At 42.5% G+C, this 23940-nt stretch overlaps 1 protein-coding gene across 2 annotated transcripts in view; it reads right to left on the bottom strand.

The window, feature by feature from the left end:
- Positions 1-23940, bottom strand: part of CFAP61 (cilia and flagella associated protein 61) — a 209196-nt gene that overhangs the window by 131363 nt on the left and 53893 nt on the right. For both annotated transcript variants that reach the window (XM_043544114.1, XM_043544115.1), the window contains exon 17: positions 22669-22803. In XM_043544114.1, the coding sequence (XP_043400049.1) occupies positions 22669-22803 (135 nt within the window). The remainder of the gene's footprint in view (positions 1-22668; positions 22804-23940) is intronic.

Below are 23940 nucleotides of genomic sequence, written 5' to 3'. Positions count from 1 at the left end.
GATCCGTAAGGTGCTAAGCACTCTGGCCTGATCCAGCAAAAAGCATTTTAGCATTTGCTTAATTTTAAGCATGTGAGTAGCTCCATTGAATCCAGTGATATTGCTCAGGTACTTACAGTTAACTTGTTTGAATGCTTTCTTGGATTAGGGCTAAAGGGCTCAGTATCTTGCTGGATTGAGTCCTAAGTGTGAAGTAAAAATCTGCATTATTAAAAGAGGCTGTAGTAGATGGCCTATGAGGATTTCCCCAGCCCAATGATCTATGGCTCTACGCACGTCCACTAGACTCTACATGCTTTTTCTTTTAATTTGCCATTTATTACTGAGAAATCTGGGGGAGACATCCACTGATTATACAGAATTTAAAACTCTCAACTCTGCTATATGGACTCTGCTATTGTAAAACGAAAATGGGAGGACAAAGTGATGAACAAATCTATTCCTAGAATTGTGCTGAGGTCAACAATGGTGGTGCATGAACAAGGAAATGAACAAACAGAGCTATTTTAATTTCAAGCTCCATTTGAAACACAAGAAATGGAAAACAAAAATTAATGTTTGCCAAGGAGCTATGCACAAACACTACTGTGAGAGGCAAGTTTTTAAGAAAACATATCAATGGAGATTTTTTTTAAAAAATCACATTATTAAAAGTAACATTAGAAAGTATATGTAAGTGTTCCTTTCAAAACTGTGTCCAAGCAAACATAGTTCTATATGTACCTTTAAAACATGAAGCTGAAAATAAAGCCATTTGGAGCTGGAGAAAATAGCTCAAACAATTGTTTTATTCTTTATAAAAGAACAGTTATTTACCATAGTAACTGGGTTCTTTGAGACAATTTCCTGCGTGGATAATAACACCTGTAAAGCCTGCACAAGCTGGAAGCTTTAAAAAAAGGGAGCAGGGCAGTTCAGAGGCAGGCAGTGAAAGGGAGCAGATGGCTGCCCTGAGTGGAAAGTACTGCCCAGGAGCTCACTGCGTAGATCCTGACAATACAGACCTGTGAAAACCCACAAAGGAGAGGCAGGTGACAGAGTGTGCAGGACAGAGACTTGATTGGAGTAATCTACTCTGGGAAGCTGAAGGAGACTGGAGAAGGAAGTGGTCCAGGGGGACAGTGGCTTAGAACCTGAAGGTGTTGGGTACGGCTGCCCACCACTGGGCCCTGGACAGGAGCCCAGTGTAGAGGGAAGGCCCGGCCTCCCCTGTCCACTCCGAGAGAACAATACAACACCAAGAATCATAGAATAGAATCATAGAATATCAGGGTTGGAAGGGACCTCAGGAGGTCATCTAGTCCAATCCCCTGCTCAAAGCAGGACCAATCCCCAATTTTTGCCCCAGATCCCTAAATGGCCCCCTCAAGGATTGAACTCACAACCCTGGGTTTAGCAGGGCAATGCTTAAACCACTGAGCTATCCCTCCCCCCATCATTTAGGGTGAGGGGCCAGTTGGAAAAGACTGTTTATTCAGGGACCCAGCCCCAAAATCCCCTCTGCTAAAGAGGAGGACTGGAAACCCTGAGGGTGAAGGCACTGAAGGACAGGACTGTGCTTCAATGGGAACCAACCTGCCAACCCCTACCTGACCACTAGCCAGCACTGTTTGCATTTGTGGACCTTCTACAAGATCTTTTCAACCATAAACCTCAACATACTTTCAAATGATGTAAGTATTATCCCCATTTTACAGATGAGAAAAGTAGAGCCCCACTTTAAGTGAAGCCTGGGTCCTCAGAATTTACTGACAAACATTGTCCACTGGGACCACATACACACCCTGCTTATGTCTTCATGCCCCATTTGCCCTCAATTGCTATTCACTATGGATTTGTTGGGAGAGCCAACAGAGTAGGGAAGGAGGGCAGGTGTGGATCATCCTAAAGAACCACAGTTACTGTTCTGCAATTAACTGTTCTGCCTTCTTAGCGCATGAACGAACAGTCCCCAAGCCCAAAGGAGGAGGGTCTGATGAGTCTTTGAATAAAGATGGCAAGACTGTTCTCCCAGACAGCGCATCTGAAGACGAGGCTAGACCCTATTAGTAATGCGGAGTGAAGGTATGGATGGAACACTAGGATACAGCTTGCATATAATCAAAATCTATCTGACAGGCAGTTGAGGCTGCCTTTGCTCCGGTGGATGGGCTCTGATGCCTGCTGGTATCAGAATAACTACTAATCCATAGCAAAAGAGTATTCTAAAATTACAACTAGCTCTTCTATAGTGCTTTTCAGCAGTAGATCTCAAAGCACTTCACAAAGGGGTCAATATCATTATCCCCATTTTATATATGGGGAAACTGAGGCACGGGGAAGTTAAGTAACTTGCCCAGGGACACCCAGCTGGCCAGTGATAGGCCATGGAATAGCACTCGGGTCTCCTGAGTCCCAGTCTAGTGCTTTATCCACAGTCTGATTCTTTTGGACAGTCTTCTGGATTGGGATTGATTGGCCCCCAGTGCCCCATTCGCTTCAAGCTATCTAGCTGTTAGCTATGGAATGGCGTAGTCCTGTTCAGATAGTAGTTCAGAGCTTTCTTAATACCTAGAGGGTGTCACTTCGCCTCTTCTGGAAATGAATAGGGCTGTGGGATCAAAGAATACAGTATAGTCCTGTAACAGAGGAAGAAAGACCAAACTTGTAAACCAGGGGAATTCTCATTGGTCTGAGGGAGAGACCAGATCATCTGAGGTGAAGCAAGTAGTTCAGAAGGAGTGCAATGAAAGACTGATGAAGAGCAGGTCCTTTTTGCCTTGCCCAGAGAGAAAAACCACTTCCATCTCATACAGATTTCTGGTGGAAAGTTTCCTGTTTCCCAGCAGAATTTTCTGAACCCCCCTACAGAGCAATCACAGTCCAAGTTGCTCAGCCAGAAGTATCCAGAATGCCCAATTCAAAGACCTCAGAATCTGGCTGTACTACTGAGACAGAAGTTCACTAGATCAGGCAGAGGGACCGGAGGATGCACTGCCAATTCCAGTATGTTGGGTAGCAAAACTGATGGGCCCAACTTGATGCTATGAGGACCATCTTGTCTTTGTCTTGTCTGATCTCCCACAGGACCCTAAGGATGAGAAGAATCAGAGGGAACTTGAATAGGCAGATATGTTTCCAGTCCAAGAGAAATGTGTCTGACTGAGACCCTGAGCTCTTCCCACCTCTGGGGCAGGACTGGTTGCAGTTGGTACCATGTTCTGCAGCAAAAAGGGCAAGCTGAGGAGATCCCCACCTCAAGAACAAGTTGCTGGCTATTGCCTCTTTGACAGACCACAAGTGCCAGGCACTTTACTTCTTGCTGAGGTCATCTGCTAAGATTTTCTTTTCCTAGAATATTGCTGTAAGTGAAAGCCTATGATGGACCCCCGATTTCCAAAGTTTCACTGCCTCCCAAGACAGAGGTCTCTGATATGCCCCCACCCTATCAGCAGATATAATAAATGGTGGTGATACTGTCCATTCAAATCTAAACGTGCCTTTCAGTCAAGGAAGGAATTCCTGGCAGGCCAGGTTGAGTACTCTCAATTCCAAGACATTTATGTGAAGCTTAGTCTGTGTCCAGAGGCCACAGATTGTGAGCTGATGCAGGTATGTTTCCCAGCCTAGTCTTGAAGCATCTATCATCAGCACAATTGCCAGTGGAGTCAGAATGAAGGGTCGCCTCTGTAAAAAGGTCCTGGTTTCAACCATCACAAAAGGGACAACACAAACGCAGCGCGAACAGTGATGAGATGGTTACCACCTAGGTGAAGGCAATGAAACATTCTCCACTAGCAATGCAATGGTCTCAGCTGGACAGACATACAAAAGGCCTACTAGTCTGAAACAAAATCTTAGAGTTTTAAAACTGATTTACACTAGCTGTGGATCTGATCCACTAATAAAGGGCTCCCTCAGCTTCCAAATTCTGACAGAGCACACCTTGATCCAATCCGAAGGAGAAACAGCCATTTACTATTTTGCAGTGGGTAGGTCTTTTAATCTAGGAGTCCCAAAAGCCTGGCCAATGGATCCACTGGTAATTTCATTTTTGTTACAAGATTTAAAATCTCTGTGCTTTGGAGACATTCCCACCAAATATGAAAAAGGTACCTTTCATTCCACACTCTCCAACAGCCAGCTGATACTCTATTAGCAGTACCCCCATTTAAAGAAAATCTGCAGATGTAACTTATGATTTTCTTTTTCCCTCACGCATATGGAAGACAAAGCAGCCTTATGCCAAATAAGGGCCCAGTGCTGAAGGGGAATTTCCTTATCTTTTCCCAAATATTCATGAAATTACAAATTTGCCTTCCATATCTAGTTTGATAAAGTCACTATGTCGCTTTTAAATGATGCCTTTTGAGACTCTACAGTTGATTATCACCTTTTCTATGTGTGGTGTCTTGAAGACTGGCCTTTCTTGGGAGTTTCAAATACAGTGTGCCCACTGTACACAATTAAATATTGCTATCTTCTCTAAATTAAAAGTTTTTTGTAATGTGGCTGGGCCCAACATTTCCCCCTCTCCCCACATAAATTAATGGTCCTACTCTTCGCAGGCCCACTTTTAAAAAATGGTTTCTAGTGTCTCCTGAAAGGAAACTTGGGTTTGAGCTAATCATATTAGAGCAGCACGGCAAGGCTGGCTTTTGCTCTGGGTTGCCCCCAGATTTTAAGGTAAGGGAAACTTCTGAATGGGAGCCCTTTTTTCAGCAGGTCTCATCTGTTTTTGTAAGAAAGCCATTGACCATACAGAGATAGTGAACTCTTTCTGCTCCATCTTTATCCATTGTTTATTGCTACCCCAATTTACACCATACTACAAGTATTTTTTAAAAGATTTTTTTCTGCTAAAATTCTAAAAATGGTAACAATGAAGAATTTTAACTTGTATGAGATACCCTCAAAGATGGGATTGGTGGAGGGGTCTTGTTTAGCAGGGCTCTTCAGAGTCCAAGTGTAGGTGGGGAAAAATTTGTGATGCTGGGTTTGGTGAATCCAGGTTTTGAAACCCAAAAAGTTATGTGGATCATGAACTGAAAGGAAGGCTCAAAGAATAGCCATGCCTGGTTGTGCTTTTTTATATTACAAGGGCCAGATCCTTAGCTTGTATAAATTAACACAGCTCTCTTATAACCTGACTTCGGTAGAATTATAAAAAGAAAAGGAGTACTTGTGGCACCTTAGAGACTAACCAATTTATTTGAGCATGAGCTGTAGCGAAGTGAGCTGTAGCTCACGAAAGCTCATGCTCAAATAAATTGGTTAGTCTCTAAGGTGCCACAAGTACTCCTTTTCTTTTTGCGAATACAGACTAACACGGCTGTTACTCTGAAACCGGTAGAATTATAGTGATTTACTCTAGTTGAGGATCTGGTCCCAAATATGCAACAGTAAAGCTGGGGCTTGCAGGTAATTACTATGGGCTCTACTGTTTGTAGCATCTCTGCAGCACTGCTGAACGGCTTCCTAACTCTCCCCTCCACAATCCTTTTCAAGGAGCTGACTTTAATATGCTGAAAGTGTACACAGTGGGGGAGAAACATGCACTGCCCTTCTGTACAGCATGGACTCCTATAAGAACGCTCTGAGTTCTGCACAGCTTGGACCAAAAAGAGACTAATTTCAGTTACTCCCTAAAAAAATAACAGTTGGCACGAACATCCCATTTCCTTGCAGGGACAAATAAGCCAGTGCTGATACTGCTTACTGGTGGCACTGACTGATCCTGGGATCCAATCCAAGATGTTGCCTTTGATTAATCAGTCATCTGAGGAGGAGAGAAACATCTTCCATCTTGTGTAGAAATGCAGGTAAGGCTGCTAAGCATTTATAAACACACACAATGCTGACTGTAGTCCAAAGGGCAGTTATTTCTAATTGTCAGGGCTTTTCTCCTAGCAGAAATGCAAATTGTGTTACACATGCAGAGGCTAAACTGTATCCTTAGGAGTGTGTAATTGTCCATAACATCCAGAGAGCATCGCTGTCACATTCCTCTAGTAGAGGCATGTATCAGAGACACTGTGCTCTGGCAGTGTCATTGCTGCTGTCATTGCTTGGCTGCAGGCCACTCAGAGGTAGCCCCGCAGAGTGGTAGGCTGCTCAGATGGCACGCTATTATGCACCAAGCTGCTCTGGGGGGAGTGCTGCATGGTGCGTGGTTTCTCTCAGGCAGTGAGCACATGATGCTAGATTGTTCCAAGAGGACAGCTAGAGATGTGGCCTATCTGAGGAGGCAAAGTATGGCATTGAGCCTTTCAGAGTTGTGTTGCTTCATGCCAGCCCACTTGGAGATGGCAGCAGGAGTTGGTCTGCTGTACAGAGAAAGCATGATTCAGATATGTTGCCATGGACACCATTAAACTGGGGCACTCTTCGGTGCTCCTCTCTGCTTTGGGCAGTGTAGTGGTGACCAGCACTGGACAGACATACATCTCTGTGCTTCAGGTGGTGGCCTTAATGACAGCCCCATAAGTAACTTTCCTCAGCACAGTGGATGTTTACTATAGCAACCCTTCATCTGCTGCTTCTCCATGGCTCCTAAGTGCTTGGTGGGGGTGGTAACCACCCATCTTCCTCTCAATGTCAGCTACACTGTGCTCCATTTACTCATCAGTGCTGGCCCTCCATGTGCCAGCAGTTCAAACAAGACCAGCTCTCCTGACCCTTTCACCAAGTGAATCTAGTTCACCATTGGTATTAGTTTTCCTGACTTGTCGTATATTCAAAGAAGAGCAACAACAGTGCCTCTGTACTTCCATCATTTGCTGGATCAGCTCCTCAAGGCAGAGCTGCATCCAAGTCATAGAGACAATAGCAGCTGTATCTCTTTAGCTGGAGCAGAATGCATTGTCTGCAGGTGTGCAGGCATTTCCTGACTAGTCACACTCCTGGAACACGGATCCAAGAGTGAAGCTCTACTATGAATAGGTCAAACAGGGAGAACCCTGGGGACTCTTGGGGGACCTCCCTATAAGCATAAAATAGATAGGGTAAAATTTCATCCTAGTCCTGGGCCCTCCTGTTTGCATACATCCCCAGCATAGATTTCAGTGTTGCATTGAATGACTCAACCAAACCAATTGTCTCTGGATGATATGGGGCATCCTTCTGCTGTTTCACGCCACACAATTTCCATAATTCTCAATATAGCTGGGATATGAAATTTGACCTATGATCTGATAAAATCTCTTTAGGGAAACCCACTCTGCTGAAAATAATGAAAGGGGCTTTTGACACAGCGTCAGCCTCTGTTAGACAGAGCCACTGCTTCTGGTATCTCGTGGCAAAATCCATTAAAACCATATTTCTTCCTCCTTTGGGTAGGACGAGGCACAGGGCCCACACTGTCCACTGCTACCCAGAAAAATGCCTCATGTATCCCAGGGACGGGGGTGTAGGGTAACTTTTTAGGGTCATGCCGGTCTCTCTCTCTCTTCTGACATAAGTCACAAGTTCTGCAATAGTCTCTCGCATTATTCTGTATCCCTGGCCAGTAAAAATTCCTTTTTAACCTATCATAGGTCCTCTGTGTTCTTAAGTGACCAGGAAAAAGGCAGTCATGGTCCAGGAATATTAACTCCCCATGGTGCTAGGCACACACAACTAATTGCTTGTAAGATTTCCCAGGGCTTTTATCTTTCCCCATGGGAGCTTTCCTGTAAAATCTGCTTCCTCTTCAAAAAACCTTGCCCCATTTCCCTTCCCCTTGCACTTTCTAGAGTAGGGTCTGCCCTCTGCTCATCTGCAAAATGCTGGCAAGATGGGGTTTAACTCCTCCACATCAGCCCTGAGGGCATTCTACTTTCCTCTACTACGCAAGAGTTGGTTTCTTTGTCTGTACCATTCCCTTTTGGAATTACAGAACAATATTCCTTTTTACTAAGGGTTACAATTTTAACAGCTTTAGTCATAATTAATACATCATTTTCCACCAGACTACAAACCAACAACCAATCCTCCACACTCCAAATGCACTTTAGCTAAAGACGCAAGAGTTTTATACTGTATTTTCCCAATGCCAGGAGTTCCACACTTCATTCCTGAAGCAAGTCAGACTCCCTGACGATACTTTCAATGACCAGAGAAATCTGGTCTCTCCACCCTAGGAAATCTTTGCCATTCACCTGGGCAACTATAATAAATTCCATGTCCACCTCCAATGAGACGGACCTCACAGAATTAATCTGGTGCCCTCTAAGCAATCTCATCAAAAAAGATATCAAATTAGTTTGACAGGATTTATTTTCCATAAACCCACACTGATTTGCATTAATTACATTACCGTCCTTTAATCAAGTCCCATATTAGCCACTCCATAATCTCGCCTAGGATCTATGTCGGCCTGACAGGCCAATAATTACCCGGGTCATCCCATTTACCCTTTTAAAAAATTGCCACAACATTAGCTTTCTTCCTGTTTTCTGGAACATCCCCAGTGCTTCACGACTTTTTGAAAATCAACATTAACAGTCCAGTGAGCTCCTCAGCCAGCTCTTTTAAAATTCTTGGATTCAAGTTATCTGGACCTGCTGATTTTAAAATGTTTAAACTTTAGTAGCTTCTGTTTCACATCCTCCAGAATGGAGGAATGGAAAGTGCTATCACCACCATAAGATGAGACCATATCATCTGTTTATATCCCAAAAACAGAACAGGAGCACTTATCAAACACTTCTGCCTCTTCTGTATTATTATTGATAAGTCTACCATTTCCACCTAGCAGTGGACCAATAGCTCTGTCAGGATTCTTGTGGTTCCTAATATATGTTAAAAATTCCTTCTTATTGTTCTAAGGTGCACTGAGGACCTGTAGCTCCACTTGAAGTCAACAGGTGAGGAACATTAATTGAGACAAAGGTAGAATGTTAATTGAGACAGAAAGGTGGCAGTATCTGCAGAGGAAAAGATATGGGCCCTGATCCTGCAGGCTGCGACCTGCAGGTTGACCCCTATGCCCATGGAGAGCCTCAGTGAGGTCAACAGTACTCTAGATGTGCACAGGATTCTGCCTGCAAGGAAAAGCTCACAGAACCAAGGCCTGCATGAGGCTATGACTGTTACCAAGATGTCAGAAAGCACAGTGAAAGTAGGAAGAGATAAGCTCTCTGTACTGTTGAAGCCCTGTTCCTAGTATTAATTTATACAGCCACTAGTTAAGTAGCTGAGCTGAAAATGCATTTTTTAAACCAAAGCTTGTCCTTTATTGGCAGCCTCCCAAGTCTAAAAGCCTGATCCAAAACTCAGTGAAATGGAAAGACTCCCACTGACTTCAGTGGGCTTTGGATCAGGCCTTACATGAGCATGGAGAATAACATTCCATGGCAGAGCCAGGGTCTATGCAGCTGGAGGGAAATGTCATGGATGACCTAGACTGGGCTACAAAAAATATCTCTAGTGTTTCATGTGTATTTCACATTGTTATTGTGCAACCAAAACAGCACACACAGGGAATCAGTCTTTGGCCACATTCCCTTCATGCAGCTTAAAACCTTTAAATAAAACTAAATAAGGATCAGCTATAAATACAAAATAATATAAACAGAGCAGATTCTCTCTCTAGAGCTCTGTATCCTGGCTTCTAGAGAGCAAACTAGAAAGAAACCCCTGAAAGAAACCCAGACTCTTTAAGGTTCTGAGACTAACCTGGCTCAGCTGCACCTTACTGCCTCAGCTCAGAGAGGCACTCTCTGACGGGACTGTAAAAATACCTGCTGGGCTTTAATTCAGAAAATTCCACAGTGCTGTCTGGCTCAGCAAGGTCTCCCCGTAGGGGCTGCTTTGGAGAGGGATACATCATGGTTGCTGGGCATTACTGCCTCCAGGAGGCACCTAAAGATACCTACCATGTCACAATTACCTTCTCACCCCTTTCAAAACAGCGTTGCTGCACGTTAGCAGGGCAGAATGAAAGACTTCAGCACCCTACCTATTGTACCTATTCTGTAGATAAACACATAACAACATGTTCCAAAGTTATCAAAATGGCATCTTGCCTGAGAACAAAATACATTGACAAACTCAGAACAGGCCTAAACCTGTAACCTTTAAAAATAAACCACCATAAAAATAAAACCAGCAACATCAAATTTTACACTGACAATAATTAGCACAGCAAGGCTAAATAGAAATAATGTGATACAAGGGGAGATTTATTTGTTGCTTACTGGAACAGAGTTACATTTTAGTGACAGCAGCTGTGGCTTTTCATTTTGTAATATTGAACAGCAAGTTTCTTTGGGAAAAACGTCTATTCCCTCTTTGCAAACTGCTCTTACACTTAGCATGGGTCCAATCTACAAGCTGTTTTCAAAAAGCTAAAAAAAACCATCCTATTTTGTAGGCAGGAATGAATATTCTAGCTCACTGCAAATGTCATTAACACCTGTATACTACTGACATCATGTTTTCAAAGTAAGGATAGGTCATCTTACTTTTAATTACACACATGCACATAAGTGGTAAACATTCAGAGCATTCCTGTTAATGATGCCATCTGGTGCCTCCCATAATTGTGTAATATTCAGCCTTCCAAACAAGATGTAATGGCAGCAACACACAAAACCGACTGACATTTACAGTAAGGAAATTTATTATCAGCCACCAGTTCAAAATAAATGTGTTTGCATGTCTGCGGGTGCTATAAAAGCAGCACCTTTACTAGACAAGTGAAGGTACAATAAATAATGGATTTTAATCCATGCATGAACAAGAAAATCATTAAAAATTTATTACTCATGCACAACAGCATCTTAAGCAACAGTTACCTCTTAAAAATTAATACCTCTCTTTTGGTAAATGAAAACCATACACCCTGAGCCTTTGTTTGCAATTTCAACATGATCCCAAACATACACTATAAGATACAGAATTGTTTTCATTTAATTTTAACTTTAATGTAACTATATATTAACCTTTATGTTTAGATCAGGGAATCAGCTCTTTACCATGTCTTGGGCCACAAGTATTTTTCAATGTTAAAAACAATACACTACAGTACTATAACTAAGGAATAGCTCCAAATTGCAAGATATTTAAGTGAAAAGCCACAACACAAAATCATAACACTGAAAATCTACATCTTCCTTATGACAGAGGGCAGCGACTATATAAAGGTTGCCAAACTCTTTCTATTAAAAACATTGTCCAACTTTTTAAAGACCTCTAATACTTACATTGTTTACAGCAGTTTTTGAAGTATGGCAGGGAGCTAGTCCTGGGGCCAGGAAGGTGCCTTTTTCTGTACCTATGAAAATCTGTTCAGACTTGACTCAGTCACATGCTATCAAAATTTACCATCTGCAGCCTGTGTTAGGCTTAGTAGAGATTGTTAGAGACTTGTTGCCACATGGAATGTGTGCAATGGTGCCCCCCATAAGGCTTTAGAGAAATATGCTTTTTTATATATATATATATATATATATATATATATATATAAAACATAACTGGAATATGTTGTATGCTACATATGCCATATAACATATCTATGTAAAGGTTATGATCTACTGAATCTATTAATCCTATTTGTATGCATGTATCAATTTTATATTTCAAGTTATGAATATTGGCTGTGTACTGGCTTGATTTTTAAGTAACCTTTGTAAAGCGTTTGGTCAGTTCCTTGAGAAAGGAATGTGCAAATTAGGTACCCAGTCAAGAAACACTTAAAGGACAATGAATCTTGGAATGCTCCAATCCACATAAGAAGTCTACCTGAGGATGTTCAAGGAAGCATGTGAACCATGGCTGCCACCTGTAAGTTCTGAGGCATGCGTGGACGTGTGACTTGCCCATGTGACTCCAAAACTCCATCTTGGAGCTGGACTTTGCATAGGAGAGAGGAGGGGGTCTCCACCCACAAGAATGAAGTCTATTTAAACCCCTGGTATACCCCTCCATTTTGTCTTCAGCTGGCTAAGGAGATAGCCTCTCCACCCCCAAGGATACCTGAAAGAAACTGGAAAAAAGGACAGTAACTACATGCGGTGTGAGTGACTGCTGGACCCAGAATAGAAGGAGACTAGTCTGTAAAAGGAAGCTTACTGGGTGAGGTTTTATCTGTATTCAGTTTTCTTAGACATAGACTTGTATGTTCTATTTTATTTTGCTTGGTAATTCACTTTGTTCTGTCTGTCACTACTTAGAAACACTTAAATCCTACTTTCTGTATTTAATAAAATCACTTTTTACTTATTAATTAACCCAGAGTATGTATTAATACCGGGGGGGGGGGGGGGCAAACAGCTGTGCATATCTCTCTATCAGTGTTATAAGGGGTGAACAATTTATGAGTTTACCCTGTATAAGCTTTATACAGGGTAAAACGGATTTATTTGGGGTTTGAACCCCATTGGGAGTTGGGCAGCTGAGTGTTAAAGACAAGAACACTTCTTAAATTGCTTTCAGTTAAGTCTGCAGCTTTGGGGCACGTGGTTCAGACCCTGTGTCTGTGTTGGAGCAGACTGGAGTGTCTGGCTCAGCAAGACAGGGTGCTGGAGTCTAAAGCTGGCAGGGAAAGCAGGGCAGAAGTAGTCTTGGCACATCACTTGGCAGCCCCAAGGGGGTTTCTGTGATCCAACCTGTCACAATGTGCTCCACAGTTTGTCACTTCAGCATGCCACACAGAACTAAATCTCTGATGAAATGCAGGCAAATTGGATCTTCTTTCCACTGCTGATTCCTGAAAATCAAAATATCCTTTGACCTAAGGGAAAGTGCACTGGAGAGTGGGAAGTGTCCCGGCAGACCACAGGTTATAGACCACCCCTTTTTTCTAACTGATGTTACTAATTTAGGTCCCTGGACAATCTTTATTACTGAGGGGGATACAAGATGTCAGCTGCAAGGAGTGAACATTCCCGCTTGATTACACCAACAAAGAGCCCTGCCAGTGCAACATCCCTGGGATGAGGGGTCATGTCTATGCTGGCCTTGTCCAGCCATTATTCAGTACATTAAAGATCCTCACCTGATTTTTTCCACAGGTAAAAAGTGGTGGTTGGGGGACCTGTGGTCAGGAATAGTGTGTCCCAAGTCGACTGGGATATTAATAAGGTACTTCTGGCATATTTCAATTAGCCAGTTTAACAATAAGAGCACTGGAGCAATACATAAGGTTAATGGTTTGCTTTGCAAGAGTCATTTAATAATTAACTTGCAGCCACAGCTTTCTAGTTCAAATACTGGTGGGGGGAATCAACTTCTGCACATGCTTCCTGAGATAGAAGTGGCATATAAATGTTTCAGTCATCAGTTTGAAAAAGTTTAAGATTTTTTGCAGTTGAATATGATATATGGTGTTTAGATAACATGCCAAATACTCTAGGCAGATTTGCCTTCTCTTCCCGTACTAAACTTGTATAGCACAAAGCAGTGCTATACAACAGCTGCCAACTTCAAATCCAGAAATGTCTACATTTTAGTGGAGGATAAATTGACTCCCATACAGTTTGTGTGTGTTTGTAAAACACTTAAGGATCTTTCTGAATGAAAGGAATTAGAAAGAAAAAGGATAAGGAATAAGATTCCGTTATTAATAATTTTTCCTGTTCAACAAAAACTATTTTATAGATCTCAAACTAGTATTTCTCATTTCACACTATTCTGATGATGTCTCTGAATTTTCTTTTATGGGGGCGATTTCCCCCTGCCCCAGTAATTGCCATGAGCACCAGTCTGGAATCAATTAAATGCACACACATGCTGTGATATAGCACTAAACACCATGGTGGTAATGCAGTGTACATAGCTTATTTCCCCTCCCATCAAGTAGTACCAGTGCTTGTGCTAGCGTTTACCACCTCTAGCATCATGAACAAGCTTCCTGTTTTTCCTGATTTCATCCTCTAGAGGGACAGGAGTACTAACAGCGCTGCAGTTCCAGAGGATGGTACAAGAAGAGTTTGTAGAAAGATGGGGAGTTTAAAAAATTTGCCAAAAGTGGGGTCAAAGAATCCTTTCTTGGAGGAAAGGGTAGTACGCTTCACTTTGGTAACGTATTGAATTAAAAGAATAACTGACAGAAAAAGTAAACCTCCCCTAAACTTATAAAGGGAATAGTTTGTCTCAATTGGGAATCAAACTCACAACCTCTGTAATATAGTGTAATATAGTGCAGGTCTGATGGATAGTGCAATGCAGCTGGGCATTGCTGACTGCAGAATGTCCAGGAGCTCGTGTTCCAACTCTTTGAACTCCTCAAGAGGTATCTGAAGGGTGTCGGCCACCCTTTTCTCAAGGTCCTGGAACTGGCAAAAATCGTTGGCTATTGATGGTGGTGGAGGCACGACTGCCTTGTCCGGAGACGAATATGTAATAGAAGCTATTGGGGTGGCCTCCTTATCCGCCCAAGTCTACTGTTATTTGAAGGTCTCCTCGTGTTGCGGGTTTGGAAGAAGGGGGCTGTGTAATGCTAAATTCTCAGTGCAATGGAGCTGAGGTCTGGCAAACTGCTGCTGACAGGCAGCCCAAGAATCCCAGTATGGTCTTTTGCAGGCCCATAAGGGCTGATTCACACCATCTGTCATAGAGGAGGATCTTTGTTGAACTATGGATTCCTGTATGGACGTGGAGGGAAATACTGGACTAGTACAGGAGACTGACTGAATGTTGCTTCATCCTCCTCAACATCCTCCAGTGGAGAGGCCCCAGTAAAAAAACAAACAAACAAACAAAAACAGCAGAGAATCTTATGGTACCAAGAAGCAATGGTAATCCAGAGACCAGGGTGTCAGTAACAAGAATCGGTCGGTACCCATAAGTACTGGGGACTCCAGCTCATCTAAGACTGAGAAGTCTCTGGAGTACGAGAATTCCTGCAGTACCAAGTGGGTCAGTACCAATGCAGCAGCTGAGGTGAATGGTACCATCAATCTGCAGCGTGTTGACAAATGGGCCAAAATTGTCTGTCACTTTGATTTGCCCAGTACCAAAGGTGCCGAGTGAGAAGTCACCGATAGTAAGCCTGATATAAATAGTGCCACTGTAGAAGAGTGTATGTCCTGGGCCGCCTGATCCTTCACAGATGGTACTGGGGACCTGCTGGGACTGTGCTTCTATGAAGTGCTCTGGGATCTCCCATGCCATTGGTACTGGAAGAAGAGTCTTTTGCCTCTGTGGTACCAAGCTGAGAGATCGAGGCCTCTGACACTGTAGATGTAGTGGGAGACCGGAGCCTTTTGGGAGCCAGATCCTTGTGATAGGAGACTGAGCTCCTCTTTTTCTGAGCTTTCCCTGACTCCTCCGAAGTCCTCCCGTTCTTAGGAGAGATCTGGGCCGAGGCCATGGGGCACTGGATCAGTTCAAAGACAGATGTACTGGGGTGGGTCTCCTGACTTGACTCAAAAGCAGGTTGAAGGGAGTGCTCTATCATCAGAAACCTCAATTTATTCTCCCAGTTCTTCTGTGCTCTAGATTTGAGAGCTAGGCAGAAGTTACACTTTTGGGAGATATGGGACTCTCCCAAGCAATGGACACACACACAGTGGCCATAGCTGACCGGGATACCCTCCCAACAGAGGCAGCATTTGAAGCCAGGCATGCACAGCCAGGCTGATAGGTCTCCCTAGAAAAAAAAGAGGCGGGTGGGAAGGAGAGGGAAAAAGCCAATTCCCACATTACTATCTAATTCATTCTAAACTAAATAACAACTAACACTAACTAGAAACACTAAACTTACTTTAATAAACACTAAACTAACTAAACTAAAAGAACAACTGTAGAAAATGCTGAGGTATACACAAGGTGGACAAGCTAGAACTCCCTCTCAGGTCGAGGCATTAGAGAAGGAACTGAGTGAGGTTCACCCGTGCAACCCTGCATACCCTCAGTGTATGGCACAAGGTTGTACAGAGTGCATGCGCAGCCTGAATGGACACTGCTAACGGAAACTCTCTGATCAAGGACTCTAGAGGCACATGCGTACTTTAAGTGGAGCACCAATAGGAACACTACTCAAAGAAGCACCAGTATTGTAGAGGAATTACTGTATCCAAATTAAGCAATTCAGTCCAAAGCCAGATATTCAGCTGGTGTAAAATGGCATAGTTCCAATGAAGTCAATGGAACTATGCTGATTTACATCAAGTGAGGATATGGACCCCTATGTTTTAATGACTTCACTCCATCATATCCCATTTGATTTTAAGGTTTTCTGTAGCTTTACCTGTAGTGTATTTAGAGCAGTACAGAATTATCTGAGTAATACAAAGATGCCCTTTATTAATCCACACACAGCTGTGTGGGATTCCTTAATACTTTAATAATTGCTCTGCCTTCTTTTTGTGAGCTGTTGCAGAAACAACAATCCTGAAGTGTGCAATAAAACCTAACAGCTTGAATGCAACCATGCAATAAAAATCCAACAGAACAATAATGAAGGGACAGAAACAAAAAAGAATTCAACAGACGTGATATTTTCATTTGGGGTCAGTTATTCTCATAAATTATATCAAACTATTCTTTTCTTATATTGATAATTCCATGGGGCAGATGGTGAGAAAGTAAACAAAAATGTATAAATTGTTTATTTATGAAGATATCATTATAAAATTATTTAATTATCTATAGTTTTCTACTCTCCAGTTAATTATAAGCACTTTACAAACAAGTAGCACTTTATGACAATAGATTTTTTATTTCCATTATTTTAATTTTTTTCACATAACAGGACTAAAAATGACTGACAGGTGGGCAGGACTCCTGTACAATATTATCAAACCTGTTTCAATAATGTGGAAGTTAAAATTTTGAGTCTTTTCCTCTTATGAAAGTTGACTGTTCAACTCAGGTTACTGATTCAGAATACATGGACTGGACATTTAATTTTTTTTATTTCTATGCAAAAGAGTAGAGACTATGCTCCTTCTTGCCTGTTGCTGTAATATATGTCCATGCTGTTGTCTGTCACGCCTGTATTACATGATGATGAAATGAGGGTAGGAATACTTTGAAGGTCAGCATACCACTCTGAGCTTTGGGATGTTGATATGGAGCCTCGAATCCCACAAGTTCCACAGTCCATGCACCTCCAGAGCTTGGTAATGCATTCCTCACAACCCAAAGTAGAGGCATCACGGTTATCATGGCTGTGGGAACAGGAGATCTGAAGGCATCCCTGGGTGGACACTGGGGCAGGATTGACAGCCTTCTGTGCAGGTTGTCTACATTTGGGGTCTAATGCTGCACTACCCATTGAAGAGGTCTCATGAGTAGTCTAGTGTGAGCAGTCATGTAGGTTGACAATTCCATGAAGACCATGAGCCTCAGAAAGAGATGAGCAGACAGCTCTCTCTGAGCCCTTAATATGACTTGGGCTTGCTGAATGGCAGTGAATCTTTCCTCCACAAGGAATGCACTGACTGGTACCAAGCCCAGTACTGCATCACTCAAAAAATCCTTTGCTAGGAGAAGTCATCAATGACTCTCTTGTTTATTTGAAGCCCTGGGTAGTGGCACAGGATGGAAGTAGTGGCAATGACTCTTCTCAAGTCCTGTTTTGATTTGGCTTTTATCAGTCAGTCATCCAAATATGGGGATACATGTACTCCTGGGTGAGGAGATAAACTTCCATCTAGGCATTCGGTAAAAATCCATGAGGCTGCTGACAGGCCAAAAGGAAAAATCTTAATTGGGAGTCTGTTTCCTAGAAACTAGGGCAACTGTAATGGTTCTTCCTAATAGCCATGTGGAAGTACCCATCCTTCAAAGAGAGAGCTGCACCACTTTCCTTGGTAAGCAAAGGAATAATCTCCTCCAAGGTGAGCATCCTGAATTTTGATGTCTGGACATACTGTTCAGGTTCTTGAAGCTCAAAATAGTTCTTACACCATCCACCTTCTTGGGGATGAGGAAATACCAGGAATAAAAGCTCTTCCCTTGATAGATTATGAGGGCGGGGGAAGAGGGGCAGGAATTCCTTCCATTACCCTTTCTGATAGCAGAGTCCACCTTCTATAGGAGTATGTTCTCATGGGAACTGTCCCTAGGGAGGGAGGGAGGATGAGGGAAGCCTAGTGCAGAACTGGATGGAATATCTGCTGAGGATGGTCTCTAAGACCCAGGGATCAGAAGTGATTATGCACCAGCTGGTGTAAAATAAGGACAGACAAGGACTGAAGGGAGGGAATGGAGAAAGGTGAGGGAAAATGGTACTGGAGACAATAACTTGATTCTCAGGTGGCCTATCAGTCTGCTACTTAGAAGCAGAGTCGGTGGACTAGTATGTGAACACCAGTGTTCTTAGTCTTATACTGTTGCTGAGGCCTCCTTCCATAATTTGGCTCTGGGGGAAAATGGAACATCCTTTGAGAAGAGCAGCTTTGAGAAGATGCTGTCTCTTGCCTCTGGAATTTGGAGGCTGGACAGGAGGAGGATCATCTGAGAAGAAGTGGAAGTCTGGGAAAGGCCAAGAGATCTAGCTGTGGTGCTAGAAGACTTCATTTTTTCCAGCATCATGTCAGTCTCATCACTAAAAAGGGTATGCCTTTCAAAAGGAACTTCTGTGATCCCCTGAGTTTCAGAGGGGATCACCCTTATATAGACTAGGGCATCTGACATAAGTTGCCATGCGAGGGTGCTCACGTGCTCCACAATGGACCTGGCTTCAAAAGATGGTTCCATGTGCTGGCGACCAGGAAGTGCAATCCCCCAAGTGAGATCACAAACAGCAGCCCTCGAAGAAAAACAATTTTTACACACACAGTGCTGTCACGCTTTTAAGGTTCAATATAATAAGATTTATTGGATCTGGAAGCAAATTATTTACACCATAAGAAAGTGGAGATTCATAGGTCTCTTGGGGTATAAAACACATGGCTCTGGCCCTCATGAGATGGGTTATCATGAGATGGACACAGCATAGGGGTTGGGGCAATTCAGAGGCAGCAGTGTCAGTTAAAACAGCCCCTTGGTTGCTCTGATACAGGGGCCAGGCATCAGAGCTCAAAGCAACAAAGAACTGAGACCGTGGATTCAGTCTTTCCTCAGAGCCATAATCATTATGACCATAAGCAAAGGGATACTGAGAATCCAGAGGCCAGGGCCATACTAGAAGTGATACTAACCTAGGCAGATATGACAGATCCTGTGGAGAACAGGGTGTATGGACATACAGGGGTAATGGTCCACCAAAGACAGGCAATCATATTACAGATCTCCTGGATCTGAAGAGTCACTGTCTCAACCCTGAGTATAGCTCTCCATATAAAGGGATTGAGGGGAGACAGATCCATGGTGTCTTGGACACCATAAAACAGAGCTCTTTCTCTCTGAGCGTGGCACAGAGTGAACTGCCCTAATGCTCAGCAGGTTGTGAATCTTCTGCAGGAGGATAGGTTTCTTTTCAAGCCATGGAAGGAAAGCAGAAAAAGCTGATGGAGGGAGCAGATAGAAAAATTAGCACATAACGAGAACAGATAACAACTAGCGCTCATTTGTATGTGACAGAACCGGTCCAGGCTCGCAGAGAAACTGCCACCTCCCAACAAGGCCGAGTTCAGTCTGGATTGGCAATCTCATGCACTGCGAATTAAGTGAGGCAAAGGTCTTCTGGTTTACATCTCTGATCTGATCTTTGGAGGAATGAAAGGGGTGAAGTGGGTCCTTATAGACCCTATCAGAATTATCCCAAGTGGAACAATAGTTAGGAGTGAATCTCTTCATGCTCACAAGGCGGCTGGAACATGTTAAAGTGGCTGCACAAGTCGCTAGTGCCCCAGGGCTTCCAATGTGCGAAGTTCCCTAAGATACTAAGCTATTAACGGTCCATGGGGCGTGTGCGTGCGCATGCAAGTGCATGCAAATCAAAGGTTGTCCTTAGCGAGGGAACTTCTGAGCTGCTCAGCCTGAAGCTGTTACTCCAGGAGACAGACATGGGCAAGTCCCAGCAGCTGGAGTGAGAGGAGGGCAGGCAACAGGGAGGCAGAAAGCAGGTCTGAAGCTGCAGAGGCAGCAGACTGGAGGCAGATGGGCATTAAGGAGCAGGGTATGGGCACCAAAACAAGAATGTTAGTAAAACTGTTTCCATAGCAAAAATGTACAGAGAAACTCAGTAGTGGGTCATAATGGACATTCAAATGAAAAATGTCACATTTCCCGAATTATGATTGTTTGACACTACAGCTTTTGTGCTGTGTTTAAGAGGGAAAAGATTTGCAGTTACACAAGTTAAGATGAAAATTACAAGGAATCTCAGTCCTTATGCATCAAGGCACAAAGTGATCACCAGCACTGGTCAAGAAGAAATACTTCTCACAATCAGGAGAAAGGCTCCCCCACTGAACAGATGCTGGGAACACGAGAACACAGATGTGTGGGTGAAGCGAAACTGGGACCCTCCAGCTAGTTCGGATCTAGAAGTGTGACCCCACCCCTCCGGGACACCACGACCCACTGCAACCTCTTTTCCCATCCATGTGGCTAGGAGGATATCCTGCTTCAGAACCCCTGGATGCAAGGGATATAATCATCAGACTCTGCTTTAAGCTTGAACACTGGACATTTTTATTTCTTTGCTGATCAGTTGCTTGCTTCCTCTCTTTTCCCTCATCAGTATACTCTTTCCCTTTTTCTTACTCTGGGCTCCTATTAGCTCATTTCTTTCACTAACCCTACTTACCTTAACCTAGCCCCCACATTGCAGACTTCTTTTAAAATGTGGAAACAAAATGACATTTTTCAACCTGACCACCTCCTTCTCTGCACTTTTGTCTGGTCTAGATTTTAAGCTCTTCAGGGCAGAGACTGTCTTTCTGTTTGTACTGCGCCTGACTGGGACCTTTGAGTTCTACCATATTATAAAAATTTAATAATTACATCCATGTCAGCTGATTGTATTAGTTCTAGCTATAGCCTCCAGTTCCCTTCATCACAATACATTGTTGACTTGGTTGTGGGATTCTGTGGGGTGAACAGGATTATTCATGGGTACAGTTCTTCCTTCCTGAGAGAGCTGAGTGCAAGGAGGGCAAGTGACTTGACCAAGGCTACAGAGGGAATCGGTGAAAGAGACAGGATCAGAAAGCAGAGCCTGCCTCCTATTTTCAGTACTGCAATCAGCCTACCTCACTAAGTTATTAAAATGACACAATTCTTTGTAGTCAAAGGCCACGGTAGTTGCTTAGCACAAGAGCCAATTCAGTCTTGTTAGTTTCATGCTGCTACTACTTCAAAAAGTTATGAGCAGTGGTAGTGGACTAGAGTAACCCTCAAGTTGCTGGGGACTCAGCAGACCAAGACCTCCAGTTTAGATAGAAAATAGCCCTTTGAAAATCATTTATGAATGTTAGTGCACATGTGAAGACCCTTGCGAAGCAGCTGGGCTCCATTTCTCTTTCAGCAAAAGGCTAGTGGTGACCTGAAAAGTCCACACCTTTTCATATAAAAGGAATCAGTTAAGTTTGGGAGGCTTCAAGCAATTCTCACTAGTCCTACCCAAAATCCTCAGGAAGGACCTTTGCATAGTGTTTTATGAACCCCATAAACACAAAACTCTCAAAAATGACAGGTGAGGGTCATGTTTTGTGGCTCCAGCAAAAATGGTAATGGGTTCTGCCATTAAGGCAACTTCAGTGTAATTTGAAGACACATAGGAAGCAGTTTAAAGGAAAAGGATAGGCAGCCAATGAAGCAGAGGATAGGCAGGCAGGAGAAATGTTTTGCATATGAAGGGGAAGATTAATTAGAGACTTTTATGGATTGTGTGTTGCTCCAAAGAGCAACACACAATCCAATTGGCTGAGACAGGTTCTGGGATTCTGCTTTGTCAACTGTTACCTAATTAAGAGTTTCCACTGCCATAAACTATCTACCAACTACGGAGGGGACAGTGCTAAAGGATATTATACGTTATCCTGTCTCAGTGAACTGGAATCAGCATTAAATAGATGTAAAATTCTCTAATTATGTTTCCCCAAGTAAATTACATCCACTTACAGAAAATATCCATCACTGATGTGTTTTTTCCCCTGACATTTTAACTGCACTGGTTACTTCAGAAAAAACATCTTTGTAGATTTTAGTCATTTAAAAAAAATCAGGATATTTTAATGCACAAAAGTGTAACAAATTTAACTTTAACAAGCTTCCAGTTTAGCATCTTCAAGCTGTATGAAGAGTTCTATAAATATATACTTTTGACTAAGGGGATCTACTTTGCTGTTAAATCATTCCTGACACTTTGCAGTGCTTTTTGAAGGGGTTCTGGAGCATTAAAGAAGCCTGGCTGCGGGTCTGAAGAATAAATTGATTTAAAATACATCAAACAGTATTTCTACACGAGTTGTCCGAAGAGTATCATTGTACTTTTTGTCTTGAAAGCAGACCACCAACATAAAGGATAAAATCATCAGTACAAAGAGCTATCTGTGTTTTAATTAAAAGAATTTAAAATCTATGAGTTTCAAAGTAATTTAATAGGAAATACAGCAAACCTGAAAATATTTACTAATAGGGAAACACTGCAGAGTTCAGTGGCTGTGCTTTATAATCGTCAGTTTGAAATATATGCTTAGAAAGATACAGTATGGCATAAGCAAAGCTTAGACTGTAAGGGTATGAACACCACATTCAATGTAATTAAGAAGCAGCCTATCAACACTAAGACAGTAATGTCATCCCATCTGCCAAACCCTGCATTAGCTGGCACTATGCCTCCTGCCTGCTGCTGCTTCTGTTACCCACCTGATCCTTGGAGACCTGCTTTGATGGAGCGTTTATGCCAAGCTTTTCCAGAGGATAGACAATCTGTCGTCTTGGTCGCACGGGAACCATGTAATGAAGGGCAGATGTCAGGGAATGGGCATAGGGATTCTGAAACTGAAAGAGAGCAATCTATATTTTAGCACAGAGAATGTCAGAACAGTGCATCACAGATGTCTGTTGTATGGCTTTGCAAATACAAAATTCTTAATTCTGTTGGCTAAATCTGAGAGAAAAATCAGTAAACAAACAAACATACTCAGAGCAGAGGAATGAATTGCAGATAATTCCTGACACTAATGAAGATAATTATGAGAGTAATTACGTTACTATCTCTGTGGGAATGACAGATAAACAAGTGGTTTGGTTTATGGGATTTTTCAGCACAAGTATTTTCCCCAGGAGGATATTTTTCTCCACAGTGATCATGAATCAGCTTGATTTGACCTCATTAAGCTGTATTATCTGCTTACTGTTAACCTTTGCTTGTTTGGCAAATGATGGTATAAGAATTTATATAGTAAATCTATACTGACTGAAATGTCAATTTCACCCTAGTGATAAATGTTAATAAACTGGAAAAAATTTGAACTGAACAAAACCTCCAAATGTTAACTTGTATAGGGCAGGTCATTAGAAGCAGCTTTATTCCAGCATGACTGGCCCAATTATACATCACATGAAAAGACAAAATAGGAGAATTATGAGAAACAGAGTAGACATTAACGGAAAGCAAATTACACTGAAGTGCCTTTGAAGTCTATAACATAGCCACAACACCAAAAAAATAAATCATGATTAATGTTACTACAATGTAAGCTGAACAAAATAATATTTTACCACTTATTAGAATTGCATTGCTGAGTTAAAGCTAAATTGTTTTAACCTGTAAATAGAACAAGGAGAAAATACTACCAAGATTTAACTCATCTTCTCCACCCATTCCTGTTTACCTTCATTTCTGTGAATGACAATTAGCCAAATGTTACTCAGTGAGATTAGTTCCTCAAGGAGGCAATTACTAAACCTCCACAGAGCGGTAATCTGTATAGAAGAACACACGCTGGAGAAGCAAAAAGATTCTTCTGAAAATTTGTGTATTTATCTTATCAAGATTCCTATATGGGCTTGTCTAGACAGAGAATTAGTGCGTGGCAAGCTGGGATGTATGTTGACAGTGCACTAGCATGCTGTGCACTAACTGGCAGTGTGGAACTTGCTCCAGCGCACTAAGAGTGTCCTAGTGTGCTTTGA

The sequence above is a fragment of the Chelonia mydas genome, chromosome 3 (genome assembly GCF_015237465.2).
Source record: "Chelonia mydas isolate rCheMyd1 chromosome 3, rCheMyd1.pri.v2, whole genome shotgun sequence".
NCBI classification, from domain to species: domain Eukaryota; kingdom Metazoa; phylum Chordata; order Testudines; family Cheloniidae; genus Chelonia; species Chelonia mydas.
The sequence above is the reverse complement of the archived record's forward strand: the minus strand, read 5'-3'. Positions and strand labels throughout refer to the sequence as shown.